The sequence below is a fragment of the Pteronotus mesoamericanus genome, unplaced genomic scaffold (genome assembly GCF_021234165.1).
Source record: "Pteronotus mesoamericanus isolate MK-2021 breed Mesoamerican mustached bat unplaced genomic scaffold, CSHL_Meso_final contig_68, whole genome shotgun sequence".
In the NCBI taxonomy this organism is placed as follows: domain Eukaryota; kingdom Metazoa; phylum Chordata; class Mammalia; order Chiroptera; family Mormoopidae; genus Pteronotus; species Pteronotus mesoamericanus.
In genome coordinates, this window is record NW_026555234.1 from 22040990 (window position 1) to 22064294 (window position 23305).

A 23305-nucleotide genomic window follows, 5' to 3' on the forward strand; every position below is an offset into this window, starting at 1 on the left:
ACACTGCCTGACTACAAGGCTTTACTGTAAAGCTACACTAATCAACACAGTGGCTTTGCCTACAGAATGGACAAACAGACCAATGAAACAGAATAAAAAACCTAGCAATAGATCTCTATATATACAATCAATTGATCTCTGACAAAGGTAAAAAGACAATACAATGGAGCAGGGATAGTCTTTTCAACAAATGCTGGAGCAAGCTGACATCCACATGCAAAAATAAATCCAGACACAGACCTTATATCTTTCACAAACATTAACTCAAAATTAATTATAAACATAAGTGTAAAGTGTAAAACTATAAAACTCCTAGAATATAACAGGTAAAAATCTAGATGATTTTCAGCCTGGTGATGACTTTTTAGGTACAACACCAGAGGCACAATCCATGAAAGAAATACATGATAAGCTGGACTTCATAAAATGAAAAACTTATACTCTATGAAAGACAATGGCAACAAATGGCAGAAGATAAGCCAGAGACTGGGAGAAAGTATTTGCAAAAAACAGATCTGATAAAGGATTTTTACCCAAAATATACAAAGAACTCTTAAAACTCATCAGTAAAAAAACAAAAAACTTAATTAAAAAATGGGCCAAAGACCTTAATGGGCACGTCACCAAAGAAGGTAAGAGTTGAAAAATAAGCTTAAGGAAAGATATTTTACATCATATGTCATAAATAAGAAGCAAGTTAAAACAACAATGAGGTACCACTACACACATGCCTATTAGAATGGTCAAAATCTAAAACACTGACAACCTCAAATGCTGGTGAAGAGGTAGAGCCAGGAATTCTCACTTGTTGCTTGTGAGAATGCCAAAAGGTATAGTCACACTCGAAGATGGTTTGTTGATTCCTTACAAAACTGAACATACACTTACCACTAAATCCAGCAATAGCACTCTTTGGTATTTACCCAGAGGATTCTACCACTGTCTGTATAAAAACCTGCACACAGATCTTATGGCACCTTTTTCATAATTGCTCAAACTTGGAAGCAACTAAGATGTCATTCAGTAGATGAATGGATAAATAATATCTGTGCAATAAAATATTATTCAGTGCCAGAAACAAATGAGCTATCAAGTCACAGAAAAACATGGAGGAATCTTAAATGCATATTGCTAAGTGGAAAAAAAAGGCCAATCTGAAGATGCTTTATACTTTATGATACATACTATATGACATTTTGAAAAAGGCAAAACTGTGGAACAGTAAAAAGATCAGTGGTTGCCAGAGGCTGGGTGGGGGAGGGATGAGAAGACAGAGCATGAAGAATTTCTAGGGTGATGAAAATACTCTGTATGATACTATAATGATTGATGGATACATGTCATTATATGTTTGTCCAAACCACAGAATGTACACCACCACGAGTGAACCCTAAGGCAAATGATGCACTTGGGGTGATTATGATGTGTCAATGTAGGTTAACCAAGTAATACAAATAATGGAGAAGCTATGCATGTATGGAGACAGGAGATATATGGGAAATCTTTGCACATTACTCTCAATTTTGCCATGAACCTAAAACTGTTCTAAAAAAATAAAGTGTAAAAAATTTAACAAGAAACTGTCCTTGACAAGTTCCCAGTAATCTCTGTTTCTACTTTGGGAACCAAATATTTAGGTACTTTGGAGCAGATCTTCTTTATGTTGGGTAAAATATGAGCGTCCTTTAATTGTGTGGCTTCAAGACATTTTTCTGGGACAGAAATACAACCTAGAATAGACACCTGCTGCTTTTATCTCAGCCACTTTATTTTAGAGGAATTATACCACAAATTCTAGAAAACTTCCATTTTATCTATGTGGATTTAATGGGCTCGTTCATGTTCTTCAATGACCCTGTTAATTACAATTGAGCACTTGACCCAAAGTGGGCCAATTATAATTCCTTAAATGCCTGGAATTTAGGACAAGGGAAGAGTCTTGAACTCAAGGAACAGCAGTTTTTCTTGAATAAACGAATTGATTTAACAAAGGTCGATTGTGTTTTATTGAATTCTTAGTACATCAAAATATTATCTTTTGTGGAGTAAGATCAAGTGCTATTCCTTGCCAGGCAATATTAGTTGCAAAGTTTGCTGGTAGCATACAGGGTGGGGCAAAAGTAGATTTTGTAGCATTCATATGGGATAGTAAATAGTAAAGTCTGTAATAGTAAAGTCTAAACTTAAGGAGATGAATGTGTTAACTAATTTTATTATAGCAGTCATTTCATAATAAATACACCCATCAAATCATCACATTGCATACCTTAAAATTACATGAAGTTGTATATCAATTATATCTTAAGAAAGCTGGATAAAAAATGAAGTCTAAATTCGATCTTTATATCATTAAGGCCTTGATTTTAAGAGGCAGAAAAAAAAACCCCAAAATTTTAAAAATGGAATTTTTTTGTGCACATAATTAAAAAACCTGGGGATATATTTATCTTTACATACTTCTTGAACCAGGGTGAACCAAGCCTCTTGCTTCTCTTTCTGTCTTTCTCTGTGCCAATTCCATTCCCTGTCATGTTCGTCCCTCATGCTGCAATATGGCTACATCTTCCTAATTCCAAGATCAGTGGAAAACAGGAACCTTTTTTCCCTAGAAAAATGCATAAAGGAGTGTTATTTTAACTCTAAATTGGTCACAAACCCATCACTCAATAGGCCACTAAGACCAAAGACAGATGAGTTATGGTGTGATAACAAAAATCTAGCATCCCAAGGGCTTATGAAAACAGTCTTTATGTCTCACACAAGCTATGTGGCCATCAAAGGCAGGTTGCTTCTTGGCTGCCCTCACTCTGGGACTTACACTCAGGGGCAACCACTGTCTGTTGCTGTCATGGTTGCAGAAGAGGAGTTTGGATAGACCCACAGTGACAATTAAATGCTTCACCTCACAGTGACATATATTTCCTTTACTCAGTATTCAATAACCAGACCTAGACACAAGCCCCACTCAACCACTTGGGACAAGGAAGAGATATCCTATCATGTACTCAAAATGGGACAAAGGGGTGGGCGGAGATTGGACTTTTTAGCAAACAGCATTAAAAAAGCCAAATGCACTATTTGGCTCAGGTTACATACCGGCCTAGGCCTTGGAAGTAGAACCAGCCCCAAACAACTGAGAGCCTATAAATCCAATTGAAAATTTAGTCTATTGATAGGAAAAAGTAAGAGTCTCTGTCAGAAAAAAAAAACAACCCAATATTACATTTAATTAAGTCAGTTTCTAGTAAATAACCCAAATTTTGAATTCAGTATGAGTGTATCTTCCTCTGTTAGTAAATTATTAGCTTCAAGATCTATAAATCAAAACCAAAAACTAAATGTCATTTTCCCCCCATCCTCCTGATTTTAATCTGGTTGATTCCCTTAAGCAATCGACACAGTCTAAACTTTTTGGAGTAGACATTTTAAATCGAGTTCAGTTGCTAATTTATGGGTCCTAGACAGCTCTCCCTGTGGTACTAAGGTGGGTTTAAACATAACTAATTCTATTTTAAAATAAAGGTGTGTGAATCACACTTGGGTTTTCCTTTTTAGTACCTAGCTAAAATGGTTCTGTTCCCTTTTGGATCGCTGCATCATTAGATTTTGGGGGTTTTTTAGGTTCTTTGTTTCCTGCAAGATGTTCAGTATCAAGGATTTTTCTTCCTTTAGTTGTCAGGAACTAAAGTCCATTTAAGTGACTTCAAGAATGGAGGAATCTACTGTAAGGCTACAATGGGTAATCTCTGTCTTCTCTGTCTTAAAGACTACACTGATTTTTTCATCTTCATTTTTTCCTTTTTTTTAGCATCTGCCCATATTTTTTTCCTCTCTTAATGATCTCTCTGCTTATTCATTCATTGCCCAGGGCACTGCAACCAAAGGACAATGCCAATCTGTGGGCCTCTTAGTCAAATTTCAAAGAAAAAGGCTGAAATTCATTAGGTATTAGAAACTGGTCTACTGTTAGTCAAATCAGCTCTTGTGGGGAAAAAGTATCACTTGTAACATCCAACTGTTTCTTTTGGGGCATTTGGGTGGGGCCATTTAGGCAAGAAGGAGAATTATACCAAAAAAGCTAACTGGCTATGTCTGCTGTAGGAATTAGGATGCAGATGTTAATACCACTACGGTTACTCCAATTATAAATGCTTTAAATATTAACTCATTTAATCCTATTATGCAGATACCATCATTGGTCTCATATTATACACTGGAAAACTGAAAGATTAAAAGAAGCTTGCCGATGGCCATGTGGTTAATAAGAGGGATTTGAAAGTTGGCAGTCTTGTTCCACAGTCAGTGGTCTTCCCTATTATGCTATATTACTGCCATTGACTATCCTATAGCATCCGAGTTTACATCAGAGAGTTAATTAATGTTTCAGGAGTATTCTCTTAACTCTTTGGCTAGTAGTAAAAATGCTTCTTATTCTCCAAAGCTCATCTCAGATAACAGTATTTTCACTTTGCAAGCTTCCCTGAGCAAACATTATATACATTCCCTTAATTATCACAGATTACCTTGTCTTGTCATTGAGTAATATTGTAATCAGTGAGATTCTGTAGAGCAAAGGTGATATATTTCTTCTTTGTAGCCCTGTTCATAGCATAACTAGTGGCACATAGTATACACTTAATGAATTGTTATTAAATTACTCACTTAATGTAAACCGTAACTGCATTAAATATAATTTATGCTATGCAAATTTTACCAATTTCACCTCTGCTATCATTACATAGGACAAAAGGTGCTTCCATAAGAAAACCTGGGAACAACGTCTGTGAATCTTTGAAATTGCTGGGATTCAGAAGCCAAGACAACGGTTGGTTTGGGCTTGATGATGTGATAGTGAGAACCATGCAGAGTGGCTTGATATCATTTGAATTGTGTGAACACTTAGAGAGGTAATGCAATAATAAACAATGAAAGTTGATGATATTCTGTCCTGATGATTTATCACCGGTGTTTACAGAAATGGGATCATAGGATTAAATTTTTATTCTTCAGATAGGAATATGAATAGTCCCTTAGGGTGTGCTTAAAATGCAAACCAGAACTGACATGAATATGTTATCTGTAATTTCATTTATGATAGCTTAATAACTGCTTTTGGAAGCCATTCATAACTTAAATTTATTTTTACAGGTTTCTTCTCGTTCCAAAAATAGTTATAAAATAGCACCTTCATTTCTGAAATTCTATAACGATAGTAATTAACTGTTCATATTATGCTTATCTCATAACTATGTATATAGAAACTGAATTTGTTATTTCTGTGTCCCCATTTCACATTCTCATTTCCATGTTTTCTAGACATCTCATTATGAGAAGAGTTTTAGACAGTTTTAAGGTTCGTGAGAAGTAGACATTCATAAAGAGAGGACGATCATGTCCAAAGATGCCCTTTATTGCATCATGGGACATCTTGCATCTACAAATGTCTTGAGTTAGGTTTCCTAGAAAAAGAGTCTAAGATGTAAAGGCAAGTGATTTATTGAAAGAGGGTCCTCAGGTGAATCTTGAAAGGGCATGAGAGAAGTGGGTAAGGTAAGAGAAGAAGGTGGGAACATCTATGGCTCCAGCTGAAGTTTAACCTCAGCCTGATGCCTCAGAGGGGCTGCGCAGTGTGAATACCAAGGCGCCTGGCTTAGCACCCTTGCGTCGCTCATCCCTGTGCATGGGCCGGGGGCTGCTCTGGGCTGAGGGCTCCTGTAGGGCAGCTATCTGGAGAAGAGTTGGGTGATGGGTGCTCTAACCAAGGGGAAGGATATGTACTAATTTGCTGGGCTGCCAGGAAAAAGTATTAAAAACCAGGAGACTTAAACAACAGAAATTTATTGTTTCAGTTCTGGACCCTAAAGTCCAAATCAAGGTGTTGTTAGCAAGGTTCATTCCTCCTGACAATAGTGAAGGAAGGATCTATAAGGCTTTCTCTTTGGACTGTGGATTGCTGTTGCTACGTTCGCCTGGCATTCTCTCTGTATGCATGTCACTGTGCCCAAATTTCTCCTTTTTACAACACCAGTCCTACCGCATTGGGGCCCATATTAATGACCTCACATTAACTTCACCTCTGTAAAGATCCTGTCTCAAATAAGGTCACATTCTGAGGTACTGGGGGTTAGGACTTCAACATATGGCTTTGGGTGGAGGGGACACAATTCAGCCCACAACAGGGTCCATCATAACAATCCTTGGTATACATGATGGAAGAATATCGCAATCCCCACTTAATAATGATACAGATATCTGGTGTCCTATTGCTAGTAAATGGATTATTTTGAGCATTGTTCTCCTCTGTAGTTTGAAGTAATAGTCTTTAGTAATGTTAATTAAAATATATTTTGCAATAAGCAGCCATATTTAGAGCTGAGCTGAGACTACAAAACTTCTTTGTTTGAGAACTTCTGCGTTAGAATGTGGTTTGATTTGAGCTGGTTTCCTGGCTGTCAAGAGTTCCATGAAAGTCATTCATGACCCTAACCAGGTGCTTATCAGCATACTTGATTTTAAAGGAAGTTCGGATGATAACAGCTCCTTTCTTGGGTCTTACTAACTCTCGATGATATTTTTGGGACTGTAGGTTTCCCTGAAGTCCTGCCTCTTCTCGTCCATGCAGGTTTATTGTGCTCCACCTGTCTTCCACTGTGGACAATAGCCACTTGATTTCTTTTGTGAAATCTTTGGAGGAAGCCATGCTCAGTACCAGTGCCTGCGTGGTACTGTATCACCGGAAAGACAACCCACATAGAGTAGTTATTTTGGTGGTGCCTTCTAAAGATTTAAACCAGGTGCTTAGGAATTTGCGCTTGGAAGCTTTCAGTGGTCCTCCAGAGCCGTCCTGCCATTTCCAAGTGAAAGAAGGAGAGCAACTTCTCTTAAGGTTTACTGGAAACATATTTGCCTCAAGTAAGTATAAAGACATCTTTTGTACGTTTTATGAGCTATCAGCCACATACTTCAGAAAGGGTTCGCTAAACCTGTATTATGAAAGAAAACTTCTGACAACTGAGGAGCTTTTGAAAAGCAAGAGAATGAGCTTTACTTCTGTCCAGTCTCTTTCTGTGTATTTTTGGGGAAGCATACAGCATTATGGGCAGATTATAAGTGGTATTCTTTTAGAAATCGCCTTCTCCATGATTACTATGTGAGTCCAAGTTCAGATCATCTCTTTCCCACATCAAATAGTTGCCTCCTAAATAGTCCTCTGCTTTCACTATTAGTCATATGAACACCATTTCCACAGAGTAACAATCATGATCTCTTAAAATTATAAATAATACTTTATTACTCTCCTGATTAAAACAATATCATTACAACTCCTATTCGGCTTAAATTAACACCCAAACTCTTGTTATCTTACAAACAATGTAACCTGAGGTCAGTGGATTCTTAAGAAATGTATGTGTAGAACTATTTTCTAGTAAAATTGTCTTATGCATAACTCAGTTTATTTTATTTTATATATTTAAAATGCTGCTCTGAGAAGAGTTAATAGGTTTCACCCAACTCCAGTAGGGTCCACAGCAAAAAAGTGGTTCAGGATCTCTGATCTAGATGACACATCCTTGCCTCCCTCTCACCCTCATATTGACCTAGTGCTTTCTGTTTCCAGTTGAAATGTTACCCCAATTTGGAATCATAATGACTTGTTTACGTATATCCCATTCATATGCCTATGCTATGTTCCTCATTGAAATGTAAATTGCATGAGGGCAATGGCTGTGTTTTCTGGCTGTTGATCCCTGAGTCTAGGATACTGCATGGTGCATCAAAGGCTTTCAATAAATCTGAAGATGCTGCAAAAAACAAACAGGGTGAGTGAATCTGAGTGAGGGCAGGAGAGGCAGGAATAAATGAAAAAGAAGAGAAAAAAGGAAGTGAAGAGAAAAAGAAAAAAGGAAGTGAAGAGAAAGAGAAAAGGAAGGCAAAATGAGAATATGGAGAAAACAGCTGTGTGATAGAAGAGAGAAAAGGATTTGGGGGGAGCAGCCATCACAGCAATTTCTTTTCTTTTTTTATTAGTTCATTGCCTTCCCGTCTCCTTTCCTGGAAGTGGAATGGAATCTAACAGACATGCACATACAGATGAGGGATGGAGAGCTCAGGGTTGAGTTTATGTGGATTTCTGGGTCAGGAGTCTTACAATAGACTTGGCCTGAAGTAATCTTCTCTGATCACTTTTAAATGACTCTAGATCCCATTGATTTTTATTTTGTTTATTCTTATGATGCTTATTTTCTCTCTGATTCTGGAAATCACTGCAAGCCCTTGGGCTCTTTGTTGCTTCAAAAATGATGCAGCCTTAAGCTGAGACTGTTCTTTATCTGAAATCTCTGAAGTAAGTGAAGCCCAAAGTGCCCCAATTTGAAGTTTCTCTTCTACTTTCACATGCAAAGTCTCAGTCATTTGAGTCAGCTGACAGGTCTCAGTGAGTGAATGTCAAGGATGATGGAAAAAGGGAATGGGAAGGGAGAGGAGGGAGAGGAAAGGAGGGAGAGGAAGGAAGGAAGAGACCACTCCCCCTTCCTACTTGGTTTCCGTAGCAGAAACCGTGGAATCTACCCTGGGACTATCTCTCTAAGAAGAGATAGTCAAAAACTGGAAGTGTCCCACCCAAACAAATAATGCAAATGATTTTCCTGTAATACTCTAGACAGCAGCTGTGTTTACCTACTTCCCTAAACACCAGTGAGTTGCTGTGCTTCTTCCAGGCCTTGGTACTGAGTGTCCTGTCGCCTGAAATGGGAGGGAGCATATGCTAAAATAAGAGTTCCTGAAGATAGCCAGGGCGTGTGCAATTCCTCCAAATAAGGAACAGAGAGGAACTCATCTTCACTCAAGGAAAATGAGTCAGGCAGGGTGCCAGAGTCATTTCTGCTTTGCCTTTCCTAGAAACCTATGCTCATTCCTGGAGCCTCACTGGTGTTCTTCCACTTAAGAGGCAAAAGGGGTAAAGAATTGATGCTCATCCTTGCATCAGGGCCTGGGTCCTTTCTGTGAATTTCAGACAGGAAGTCAGGGGCTCTCCGCCTGGAGGGCTCTCCTTCCCACCCATCCCCACTTCTGCCTGCAATTATCTCTTACTGTCTCTTTATATCTCACTTGATGATCACATTCAGAGGAGCCTTCCCTGTCTTTCCAGATTCAGTCCTTATTTTCCTTCTTGAGAGTCTATGAACTTTTCTTTCGTGGACTTTGCCATAGATCCATTCTTCTATTTATTCATTTAATCATTTAATAAATGACAGTTTCTCTGACTACAGTCTCGAAGGAAGTGTCTGTCTTGTTGGCAAGCTGCATTCAATTCCCAGCACCTAGGATGGTGCCTAAAAGCTAAAAGGGGTTTATCGAGTATTCGTGAAAGAATGAAGACAAAAAATTGAGGAAGGACTTAACACAATATTATTGTGTGATTAAGCATTTAAAACTTTAATAAATTTAGATAACTGCTCTCTGAATATTTTCAAAAATCTCTATAGTCATTATATAGAATAGAGATGATTCCTTTGAGTGAGGACCATGGGACATGGACTTTACTTCTACTTCTAAGAGGAAAAATAGATAGATAGGTACTTGGTCTTCATATTGACCTTTGGCATTCTTCTGGACACAAGCTAGAGTATGCTTTCATTCTCTAGGTCAGAGCTGTTAATTCAGCACTTAAGCTTTTTATTGAAGTGGGCACACAAAATGGTATACAATATACCTTAGCATCACCCCTAACATCTAGTAATGCCTCAAAAAGGTCTATGTGTGTCAAAGTTGCCCTGGATGCCCTTTGGACCAGGGAAATTATTTTCCCAGATACATATGTAGGATGTTAGAATGACTGTCCTTGTTTTCATTCAACAAAAATTCCCCATCCTCATGTATATTGTATTCTAATTGAGAGAGACAGAGAAGGAGCAAATAAGTAAATAAAATACATAGTTTAATGGGGGTAAAAAGTACTGTATAGAAGAATAAAGCAGGAAAAAGATATGGAGAGTCTCAGGGGGAATGTCAGAGTTGAAATTTTACATAGACTCATCAGGAAAGACCTTTTTGACAAAGAGGCGTTTAAACAGAGATGAAAGAGCAACCATAATCCCACCTCTGGAGCATTTGCCCCATGCAGGGAGGTTACAATTGTAAAAGAACTGAGGCAGAAGTGTGCCTGGTGTGTCTGAGGAACAGCAAGGAGGCTGAATGGCTGACTGAGACGGAGTGAGTGGAAAGCTGGAGGAGATGAGGTGAGTGCTGGTCATGCCATGGAGTCCATTGCAAGGACTTTGCCTTATGTAAGGTGTTGGCTGAGGAGACACAAGGTCTTAGTTAGATTATAAGTGTGTTGAGAATAGATTGTGTAAGTCAAGGGAAGAAGCAGGGAGACCAGTTGATGAGTCATTGCAGTAAAACCATGCAATAGCCCTGGCTGGTGTGGCTCAGTGGACTGAGTGCCGGTCTGTGAACCAAAGTGTCGTCGGTTTAAATCCCAGCCAGGGCACGTGCCTGGGTGGTGGGCCAGGTCCCCAGAAGGGGGCGCGTGAGAGGCAACCACACATTGATGTTTCTCTCTCTTTCTCCCTCCATTCCCCTCTCTAAAAATAAATAAATAAAATCTTTAAAACAATAAAGTACAATAAACAGTGCAAGGGATGATAGAGGCTAAGAGGCAGAGGTGGTGAGAAATGTGAGAATACAGAAATACTCTGAGCCAGTGGCTCTCCTGGAGTTTTCTGGTTCTTCATATTGCTAGCCTTCACCACCTCATCTGATTTTTCTAAGCAGAAGCATATATTTCTATGTTTGTACTTTCTATGTCATCAAAGAAAAATATTCCAATGTCCATTATTAACATGAAAGTATATTGCTATAAGGAATATTTAATAACCTATAGATTACAAATAAATTTTGTGTTTCGTTATAATACCAATATTTCTGAACATCTACTGTCTAAAGGCCCTACTAGAAACTATTGAATATGTCACATGTTGAAGAGAATGAGTTTCTCAAAAGGTCAACTGATGGTTGATTTAATAATATTGGTGTACAACAAATGGATTTTCCTTTTATTTGTCCTCTAAATATGCCAGTGTGGGAGGAAAAGAATAGAATAGTGTGATTTCTTCATTCTATACTCAACCCTTGGGGGGGTGGGCAGTGGTCTTTTTTTTCTTCTGTGACAAGAGTTTCTTCAAAATATGGTGTTATATCTTGACAATAATGAAATTCCAACTTTAAAAAATCTACATAATGCTTTCTATTTATAACAATAAGGTCATGCTATTTACTACTAATAAATTCTCAGTACCTTATTTCCTATTTTATATTTAATGTTACTCAGAAATGAGAGATTTACGTTATAAATCTTTATTTTTAAAAAAAATTACTGGCAATAAGAGGTAGATACATTTTAGATTTAAATAGAATCAATGTAGATCTAAATCTATTCTGTTCAAGTAGCCAGGTTATCTCTAAAATACAGAGTTAGGCAAAGGGACATACTCCTATATCTTTAATAACCTGGGGATACTCTAATTCTAGATTTTATTGTACTTCATAAATTCATCAAAATGTCCTTTGAGTCATTACAATCGGAAGAGGAGTATTGGTGTTATTTTCATCTCTCACTGAAACCCTACTTCATGGGGCAAAATAGGCAGTCACCTTTCAGGCATTTAGGGGCAGGAGGAAGTTGTAACTTAAATAGAAAAACTTTATATTGACACATCTTTAAAAAAAATTTAGTGGACTGTTTTCATCATACAAATTCAAAACAATGGGAAAATTCTGCTTCTTATCATTGCTTTCATTTATTGAGCACATATTATATGCAAGACCCTATGCCAAACATTTTATCCGTATTCTCTTGCTTCATTCACAGAACAAATCTAGGAGGTAAGTTTTACTTCTCCTGTTTTGAAGAATGTTAAGTAAGGCTCTAAGAAGCTCAGAGATATGACAGAACTGGATAAATATCTTTATGTCAGGAGCATATCATAACTGCTCCTTTATACCTTACATTTAACCTTTGCTAAGGGTAACGCTGGCATGCCTGAGGGACATGGTGCTGTGTTACTATTGCTGTGACAAAGTAAAATATCCTGACTGTCACAGTAAAACCTCCCTGGGTGAAAGGTTATGTTTACTAAATCCTCATTATTTTTAGTGTGCAGGTGGGTAGACTTTTACATATCATTGTTTTGAGGGAATTTACCATGTTTTAATAGAAATACCAGTAACATGAATCTAGTAACTATTTCATTTAGAAGTTTTAGAACAGCACTGTCTATTTCTGTGATGCTAGAAGTATTTAATATCTGCACTGCCCAATAACATAGCTACCAGACAAGTTTGGCTAATGATTAGAGTGATTAAATAATTGAGTTTGAATTTTAATTAATTTTAACTTTAATTTTAAAAACCACAGCTAATGGTACTCATATAGAAGAATGCTGATCTAGACTGTCATTATGAGGTCGTGAGAGTGTACAATATGATATAGTTAGAGGAAAGGAAAAAAAAACTCTTGAAAGGTGAAAATAATTTTTTAAACATAGAGCTGAATATTTCCAATAGTTTCTTGTTATAGTAAAATGGAATAGAAAAAGAAAATTAAAGATTATCAGATATAGAAGCAGCCAGAGACAATTACAGGTGAGAAATCCTTTGAGTAACTACAGAGGCCCAGAGCCTATTGTTGCTGCTTTGTCAGGATATATTTGGACAAAAGGCAATGATACCAAAAAAATTGCATTAAAAATATACAATTGTTTAGATTTTAAAAATTAAGACACAGTGGTATATCTTAAAAGTAACAAATGCATTTTACTTCCATGTAGGCAACGGGAAGGATTATGGAAAAGACTACAAGCTGATTTTTCATTTACAAAGAAAACCCAGGCTGGAACTGCAAATCAAAGAGGTGGATGAATTTGGCAACTACAGCTGCTCTCACTATAAGGGCACCATTGCAGTTTATAAAGTCCCTAAAGAAAAGACAGTCCACAATTTGGATCAATCTCTCATACTTAATGAAAACCATTATCAGTTGCCAATTTGCAAATTACCATTGAGATTGCCAAAGGTGAGTTATTTTACTTCCCTAATTACCATAGTTGGTTAATTCTTTATAATGTTCTACCACAATAAAAATTTCTGGTATATGGATACTTGAAGTTAAAAGGAAAGGTAGTAATAAAGTTGATAAGGAAGCAATGGGTAACTATGATTTTAGATTGGTAGAATACATATCAGGTTTTCCACTTTCATGTCAACTTTCTAGCAGGGACAATTTAAGTGGATCTGATCCTGATAGTATGTTGTTAACGACTATGGAGATAATGTCATTCATTTCTGTGTGACTGGGAGGTCATTTATGAAAACATTGACTGTATTTTAGAGCACAGCCCTTTGAAGAAAAATGATGGGGTGAGCAGGAAAATGACATCAAAATATTTTCACCAAGATTTACCAAATGCTGCCCATTTGTTTGAAGAGTTACTCTTATTTAAAATTCTTACTCATCAGAAAAGTGTGATTGAATTGTTTCTCTGAACATGTCAAGCAACAAATAATTTTATTACCATACATACTATTTCCTGTATTGATCCATGACTTAGCACTTCTGAACTATATTCTTAATGAGAAAATAACTGAAAAATTCATTTTATCACTCCGGAGAAGAACAAACTTATTCTATAAAGATGCCAAAATTATTTTTCCACGTGTTTGTCTTTTTTGTACTATAAATAATAAGAATATATAGAGTTGGCCAAAAAGTCCATATGATTTTTTTCCACAAAAAAGACACATTTTTCATTTCCACCTATAACTTGATTGATTTGAATATTTTAAGTATGCCAGCTATCACCCACGTGGTGAAACGTTGACTGTTCTCAGATAATGTCTCGATTTGATTGCTATCAACTTCAAGTGGTCTATTGACTGTGGAGTACTATCCAGCCAGAAATCGCCAGCACAAAACTTTGCAAACCACTTTTGACACACTCAATTAGTTACAGCAACTTCTCCATACACTATACAACTCTCTCTTTCTTTTTTTTGCATTTCAGTTGCTTTATACCTTTCCTGAAATAATAAAGCACAATATGCCGAGAATGTTGTGTATTTTCTTCTTCCTTCAATATTAAAATGGCTACACAGAAATTCACCAATTTTGATAAGTTTTTTAAAAAGTACACTATATGACAGACATCACAATACACTCTAAAAATTCTTTTGAATGAAGTTTAAGACAACTGAATACTACTAGAGCCATCATATGGAAAAAAACAAATGGATTTTTTTGGCCAACCCAATATTTTCCATGGGATTAGATTTTGCACTGATTTTAAATAAATTCGCAAATTAAGTAATTTGACACATATTAATTGAACTTTGGAAATAGAGGATGTGACATGCTAGACAGTAGGATAAATTCAGAGCTATAGAGGATAATCCATGCCCTGAAGCTGCCTCATCCTGAATGGTACCCAATAGCCACAGGCATCTATGGAGCACCTGAAATACAGCTAGTCCCAACTGAGATGTGCTGTATGTGTTGAATGCACACTGGAGTTCAAAGACTGAGTGAATAAAACTATAAAATATTTCATTACTAACTTGTTTATATTAATTGCATAGTAAGTTATAATGCTTTGGTTATGTGTTTAAAAAAATATATAATTAAAATTAATATCACCTGTTTTTTAAAAATGCATGTAACTAAAAATACATAAAATGATGCCCTGGCTGTGTGACTCAGTGGATCGAGTGCCGGCCTGTGAACCAAGGGGTCGCCAGTTCGATTCCCAGTCAGGGTACATGCCTGGGTGGTGGACCAGGGCCCCTGCAGGGGGTGCACGAGAGGCAACCACACACTGATGTTTCTCTACCTCTCTTTCTCCCTTCCTTCCCCTCTGTCTAAAAATAAATAAATAAAATATAAAAAGAATAATAATAAAATGACTTCTGTATCTCACACTATGTTTCTATGGGACAGCATTGCTCCATGTAATTTTCAATCTAGTTCACTATACAAAACAAGTACACAAAATCCCCTTGTAAGAGAGTAACTGATTAATGGTATAAACAGCATAGGGAACTGGTTTTTCTGGAAGATGAAATCAGTAGAAGCGTTGTGGTGGTTGTAGCATTTTAACTGAATCTTGTTAAATAAGTAGAAGTTTGGCCATTGGAAATGAGGAAAAAAGTATGTTAAGATGAGGAAAAGGAATGAATTTGAGTGGAGATGGTAGGCATAACTTAGCAGGAATTCATAGTCCATATAATAACCATTATAATTATTTCTAAAGCGCAAAGAGTCTTCTAAGAGCTTTATATGCAACATGATTAAATCCTCACAAAAATCCTATGAGCCATTTTCACTTTTCCCCTTTTACAGTAAACTGAGGCATAAAATTTTTGCTCATGGCCTGATAGCTAAGTAAGTGGCAGAGCTAGGATTCTAACCCAGAAAATCTGCTTCCCACACCTCCAGCTATTGTGTGCTGCTGCCTCTGAAGCAGATGAACCTGGGATTCTTAGGGATAGATTTTAGGACAGCCAGTTTCACCCTTGAAGTTGTATGACAATATCATGTATGCTATGCTTTAGTGTAGAGGTGACATTAAAATTACTTAACAAATGGTATAACAGGTTCTGGTCATTCAAACTGAAAATAACTATTTGAGCAGGAGTGCAGGGTCCTTAGAGACTCTACCACTTTACTTACTGGTTTGGGGGAGGTCCTGGGTTTCCTGGGCAGGATATACAGGGTGGCAGAGTCTACTAAGCCCCTGATCCTGAAAATCTTATTTTAAGAGCAGTATAGCCATACAGGTGCATACCCACGTTCAGTTTTCCATCTGTTCACTTTCATTTCCATCTGACGGACTTTGTACTTGTTGTTTCCTATGTTTAGCCCTCTCTTCTCTCAGTCCCATGGATGGTTATCATTCAGGTCTCAGCTCAGACAGCACCCCCTAATCCTGATGTCCCCATCTCCTTATCTAAAGTCACTTTTTAACCCATTACTCTTTTAAGACTTACTGCATAACACTTACCACTAATTTGAATTGTTAGATTTATCTGTGTTCATTTATGTTCTGTTTGCCTTTGGCCCTTCAGAAAACAAGCTACATGAGTCAAAGACCTTTTCTGTCCTGTTCCATTTCCATTGTCAGTGATTAGAACAGTGACTGGGTCATTGTAGGCTCTCTAAATATTTGTAACCAGATGAATGAGGGGAAATCTATAGTGTGTGTTAGGTTCTGAAAGTTTCAGGACTTGACCTAAAGGAAAACTTCAACTGTCTTAGATCAATGGTTTAGAGTCTGACTGTACAAATGGTTACCTGGCAGGCAAGGGAGTTGATTTGGATCAATACGATGATTTGAGAAGAGAGGAACAATACATCGGCGGTTGTTGGGGTGAGTGCTGTCTTCCGGGAGCTCAATTCAGCACATGACTTCCTAAGACCACTATGTTGTTCTGCTGCTGTGGCATGACCAGAGGGAGACAGATGGGGGACAGATGGGGGGCTGCTGGACTTCTCTGGCAGGAGGTAGTGTGGGCCTCACTGTGATGATGGCAGACCATGGGGGGAAAAGATGCCATTATGCAAGAGAAGACAAGTTTGAGGTCCAGAATGTAACATAAATGGAGCCTTCAGTTTGCAGTGTTTTCTCTGTGGCCTATCTAACTTCATGAGTTAATTAGCCAGATTAGCCAGGCTAGATAATTTAAAGCTCTATATAGATTTGTTTCAGTAAAAGTCTATCTTAGGGATTGTCCAGGTTTTTTGCACATGCTCTTCTACTACCTTTATTCTAGCACAACATTCCCTACACACAAAATTCCCCGTGGCCGTCTCTGCTGAGCTATCGCTTGTGTCAGGAAGTCTTGCCTGACCTCCTCCTCCGCACCTAGTCAGGTGTTCCCTGGGCAGGTATTTCTATAACATCTCGTATTTTCCCTCTCACTTTAATGACCATATTTTACTATCATCACTGACTTCCCAATAGACAAAAGTTTCTCAATTTTTGTTTGTTTGTTTTTGCCTTCCTAAGGAGTCTTTTTAGGAACCTTTTCCCCTAACCACTCTCCCCCATTGTTTTAATATCACAGATATTCTGTATGTATGTTTATGTACTGTGTGTATATATGCCATACATAAATATATACACATATTTCATATCTATACATATTTTAATATAACATATATATATTCTTACACATTAAGCATAAGCTTTTTTTTGAGAAAATGTTCTCTCCGTGAGGGTGACCTGACCCCAACTGAGAATGAGTTCAATCAACTGCAGTCACACCCTTGTCCCGCCACTTCGTGTTGTCAGTGCCACACATATATACATGTGTTTGGTAAGTATTTGTGAATGATTAGATGAATGAAAAAGTACCTTCAAACCCTAACATTGTCCAACCTTGAAAAATAATCTTGAAACTGCAGAAGCATGTTTAAAAACAGCTCATTTTAAACGTCTGCTGCCTTTCACATGTGAATCCACTGCCCATGCGCCGCCTGTTCTAGTCAATTCTCCCAGCTGGGTTTGGACAGGGCTCTCTGGAGTCATTCTGGTGGGCCTTTCTTATACCTGAGTAAAGTCTTTACAGTAAATTCCTTGGGACTGAGGAAGAACCTGTGGCTGTAGAGATGTTTTCCCTCTCTTCAAACTGACATATGTAAATGGGAACCAAAACTATGACCTTTATTTTTGGTAGAACGCCTTTCTTCCATAAATGTCAGAATTCTTAAAAACTCAACCTCATGTAGGCAGTATTAGAATGGGCTGTTTTTGAGGAAATGAATGTAGCCTTTTTATATAGAGCTTGGCATTAGTGAATACTGCATGTGCATACATCTATACGTGTAGTATAAATTAGGTGAAGTCATTTGTCAAAATGAAAAGTGCTTTCCACACAGAAGACAAGCAGTAAATGTTTATATGTGCACATTTAGACCTAAACACAAACACACTCATATGCACATAAATGTAAGATGTAGTGTTAATATACTATGTCTGATTCCCAGAGATATGAAAACATACTACCCCTTACTTCATGCTCATGATGATCTCTGTGTACCTTATCCTTCAACCTCCATAGTCTATTCATTCATATCTTAATTCATTTGACAAACACACTCCTTGTATTCCATGGGCAAGACATATATGATGTTCCTATATGTATGGTCTCATTTTTCCCTTGCCTCTCTACAGACTATTCTCAACTCAGAGGGCAGAGTGAGCCTCCAAATCATGAGTCAGATCATTTCCTGCCTTTACGCCAAACCCTGCAATGGCTTCTGGTTTCACTCAGAGTAAAAGACTCTATGTGAACTTGGCCCCCACTCACTCTAGAAGCTTCTTTTCTATACTCTCCTCTTCACTAGCCGCAATGACTTTCTTAATCTTCTTGGAACTTGCTTGCCACACACGCTCCTCCTTTAGGTCTTTGTGTTTGTGGTTCCCTCTGCCTGGAATGTTCTTCCATCCTTCAGATACCTGCATGGTTAACATGCCCACCTCCTTCAACTCTTTGCTCAGGTTTCACCTTTTCTCTGCAGTCATCTCTGACTCTATATCTTACTACAATCTACTCCTACCCACTCAAGTTGAAACTCCTGATTTTCTTAACTTGCCCTGATTTTTTTTCTTTCCTCTAAAACATCGGTGCCTTCTAAGCTGCATTTCCTCATTCGTGATATTTATTTAGAAAATCCTCCACTGCACATCAAGGATACAAGCTCCGTGAGGACAGGGATGTTCATGTGTTTTGTTTGCTGCTGAATTCCATGGGCCTGGAATAGTGCTGGGCATATGTTAGGTGCTCAGTAAATGTTTGTTAAATGAATGAATTCCTAGAGAGAGCTTGCATTTCAAAGACCAAAAGTATAGAGAAGAAAGTGAGAAGTGTAAAGAAGGAAAATAAATTAGCATGGCAGGGCTGACAGAATTGGCAGCGTAGGCTTAGAGGTGGGGTGGCCAGTGAGGACTTCACTATGGAGGTGCAACAGGGATAAGAAACAACAGGGACAAGAAGACTGTTGGCCAGGAAAGTACAGCAGTGAGGGAAACAGCAAGAGCCAAGACTGTGGTGAGGTCTGAAGAGAAAAGAGGGTCTTGGTGATAGTTCACATTTCAACATGACCTGAAAATGGTCATGTAATGAATATACAGCTGAAAAGAATCAATGATTTGTCTCTAAATCTTTCCTAATCTGTGTTTCAAACTTCCTCCTTTTACAAAAATATTTGCATAAGCGCAGTTCACACTATGTCTACGTGTGCTTCAGCAAAAGCAAGGCAAGTTCAAAACTCTCAAAGATTTTTTTTTGGGTGGAAGGAAGTACTGCGTGTGTGCTTCAGAAATAATGTCACATAGGGGATTGTCTGTGCCATTTGGTCATTTGTTCCTGAGTTTCGACTGTCTTTTACCCTTCCTGTTGGCTGGGAGGCTTTGCGTTGAACCCGGGCTGGCAGCGGTTTCTGCTGGAGCCTGCTGGAGGCTGCAGGTCCCCAGAGAGACTCACCTACATATTTACATAATCCTTCTGCTGACCCAAGTTTTGCTTGGCCTCAACTTCCTTTTTTTTAAAAAAAAAAAAAACTGAACATGTGATTTCTAGTAAATAATGATACTGCTTCAACACTTACTTTCTCACCACAATAAATAACCGGCTGTCGAAGGGAGGAAGCAAGCAGATGCTGGAGCAGCTTACATTTCATCAGAATTACCGCTGTCTCACCGCTTGGGACGCTTCATCTCCATCTCCCTTTCCTGCTAGGGATGATTTTTTTCTTCTCTGTGTTATTTTCATTTGTAACCCTATGAAATATCAAGGAATAATCTCAACTAAATAAATGAGAAGGTTACAAGCTATTGAAATGTTTACATTCATAAGTACTTCAATTTTATTTGGGGTTTTGAGTTGTAATAATTGACAAAATTATCTTAAGTTTCAAGAATGAAATGGGCCTTATTACCCTATTGCTAGCTATTAAGAAAGCAGATTAGAAAGGGCATATACTTTTTTAAAAAAACCCTTCTAGGACAAATGGTGTGTGTTGTTGTATATATGTGTGTGTTTGTGTGCATATTGAGAACAATTAGGGAACTTAATGGTGATTTTAAAATTTTCTGTAACTTAGTTTCATGCTTTCTACACTAGACTTAATTCCAACAATATGTATGCTGCTTCACACCCCACCCCCTACCAATGGTAGAAGAAGTCACAAGCATCTGGGTAAGCAGAGAGAGCATACCAATTTCTTTTTAACCTGTAAAAGTATTAAAAACACCTTCTCACCCTCTCCAGCATTTCAGCTCTGGCTCCCCTTGGCTTTTCCTTGGTGCACTCCAGGCCTGCAGTCCAATCTTCCTTCAGGTCATCAGAATGACCTTTAAAGATCCAGTTTTGACCACGTCACTAAGAAACTGACTTTATATTGTACATGACACGTGAAAGGGAAAAAATGAGTAAAACTGGTTTAGTCAGAAATAGGATCCTTACTCTTTCTCAGGGAGTGTTTTACCTACCAATTTAATTAGAAAAGAATCTCCCTTTTCTTTCCCCCCTCCTTCCTTCTAGTCTTCTCCCTCCCTTTCTTTTTCCCTCCTGCCTCTCCTCTTCTTCTCTCCTCATCAATCCCCCCTCCTCCTCCCCTTTGCCCTTCTTCCTTCCCTGACCTTTATCACCTCTCCCCTTCCTTCTCCCTCCTTTACCCTCTGTCCACGAAGGGGAAGGCTTTCTCTGCTCAGTAGGCAGTATAACTAAACCGGAAATTGTGCACTATGTTGTTATATGGCTTTCAAGAATTCTTATACAAAAGAAACACACATATTCTTGCCTGTCTGAGAAGATAAAATAAAAAAGATATTTGATATTTGTATTTATTCCCTTAAAATTGTAACATTTAAAAATAAACAAGGATGTTCTTTAATTCAAACAATTTTCTAGTTCATGAACTCCAACTGTTTTCTTTTTTGTATATTTGTCAATCAACATGTCAACTAACATACTAAGTGCCTATTCCATATGAAATATTATGTAAGTCCTTAAAAAATAGTGAAACAGGTCAAAAGTCCTATCTTTCAAGGCAATTACAATCCAGTTCAGGAAATAAAGCATAAACACTTTAAACATTACAAAACAATGCAAGAGATAATACAACAATACAGTAAGATGACAAGACAGGAACTGATGATTAATTGCAAATGAATGACCAAGACGGTGAGTGCTATGTCATTTCAGAGAAAGGAGTGATTCCTGTGGACTGGGGTAGCCTGGGGACATGTCACAGAACAAAACAGATGGAGAGAATATCTAGATTCTGGAGGGGAAGAGAGAAAAAGGCAGCGGTTACCACACAGAGGGATGGTATGAGCTGAAACCTGGCAGTCGCAAAGTCTTGAAAGGTATTTCAAGAAAAAACAAGAAACAGACCCGTGTGGCTTGAGTGGAAGATTTGGAAAAGTCAGATTGGAAATAAGTTGGGGAAAGATTTTGGAGGGTTTTGAATGCTTTGTTTAGGTGTACTGAACGTGTCTGTGAAGTCATAGGTGGGGCTTTCTGTCAACATTTGTCAAAAGAATGTGGCGTTTCATGATACAGAGATCATGTGTAAGGTAGAGATTCAAATCAGAGATCCTTAGGACATGAGTAAACAGAAAACTCTCAGCCACTGGTATTTCTGGGAATGAGTATGGCCATAACTGAGGATAGAGAAATAGGCCTCTGGTTAGTTTATAAGTAAGCTTTTCCTCCATCCTGTAAGTAATGGCAAACCATTGGTAAATCTTGACCAGGCAGGTTATGTGATTGAATTTTGTTACAAATATCACTGTGACAGCCTATAAAGATAAATTAGAAAGAGGGGAATTTTAGAGTGAAAGAAAGGCTAATGGAGGAGTCATGAAAGGGACGGCGAGGATCTGAGGTGAGGCCGTGGCAGCAAGGGTGGCAAGTAGAGAACAGAGCTGGACAGAGACTTAGAATTTGGGACCAGCTGGACTTGGTGGTAAGGTAAACATGTGTGGGGATCAAAGGGTAGAAAGGTTCTGGGAGACAGAGAAAGCTGTGAAAGGGGGCTTCCTAGGTTGGCCCTCTGGACACCAGTTTGAGCCACTGTCCTATGATACAACATAGTGTTTTATTAAATTCCTTTGGAATTGTGTTTAAACTTGCATTTCATCTTTATTCCCCCAAATATTGCCCCATCCAATAGAGGACTGACACTTTCCTTTGAAGGATGATTACAAGCCCCCCTTTCTGCTCTAGGCCACGTAGCCGACAGGGCATGGGGGGTGATTTATCTCAAAAACAAATATGAGTTTGTCGCCCTTCTAAAACTTCTCCATTGGCACTTTCTATCCATTGATCAATGTCCAAGCCGTTTACCCCGTTATAAGGCCCTTCAAAGCCGCCCATATCTTATCCCCACCACCCCTTCCCATGACATTTACCCAACTAACTTCTTTTGCTCCCGTCCACTTCAGAGCTCACTTCTTTTACACATTATGGTCTTAACTCCCCAGAGCCTCTTCCTCCAGCTGCCTTTATCAAATCCACCCTTAGCTCTATTATCATATTTTTAGAAGAAGCCTTTAAACTTCCCAGGCATAATTAGGTGCTGCACTGTAACTACAACCAAAGCACTCTGAATGCATATTAATGTAGGGTCTATTCTCAATTTTATTTGTACAATAATGATAATGATAATAATAATTGATATTTATTGTTATTCCCTGCTATTAACTCATTTGCTGAAAAGGGAGGCAGTTGAAGAAACTGAGGCACAGAGAGGTTTGTTGAAGGAGAAACAGCTAGAGAACGGGAAAGCTCCTGTGCGAATGCCGTTTGTCTAATTCCAATGGCCGCCCTCCTAACCAGTACCCCTGCTGGCTCCTTTTGGGACTGAGCCCTCAGTGCTGGGAGCATAGCTCGTTCAATTTTGCAATCGCATTCTTACTATGTATTCTATAATGTTTTCTTGGCTTAATTAATAAATGACTGCATGCTGGGGTATTGATAACGCAGTTGCAGGTGGAGTCGATAACTGACAGATGCTTTACCTGAATCCCTCCCCAGCCAGCAGCGACACTATGCAGAAACTTTGCACGCCTTCAAAGGAGTGACTAATGTGAGGACCACACACACTGGCAAGGCCTGCGAAGATGTGGCCACCCAGGCCTTCCCCAGCCACATTCACATCACACTTTCTGTTCGAAAGGCTATTTCTGTCTATAACACAAAAGAATGAAAGCAAAACAAGGCAAACATTCAGGAAATTTTTTTC

At 38.2% G+C, this 23305-nt stretch overlaps 1 protein-coding gene across 1 annotated transcript in view; it reads left to right on the forward strand.

The window, feature by feature from the left end:
• DTHD1 (death domain containing 1) overlaps positions 1-23305 on the forward strand; it is a 53930-nt gene that overhangs the window by 19740 nt on the left and 10885 nt on the right. The window contains exons 6-8 of the mRNA XM_054582248.1: positions 4743-4907; positions 6623-6912; positions 12831-13075. Coding sequence (XP_054438223.1) covers positions 4743-4907; positions 6623-6912; positions 12831-13075 — 700 coding nt within the window. The remainder of the gene's footprint in view (positions 1-4742; positions 4908-6622; positions 6913-12830; positions 13076-23305) is intronic.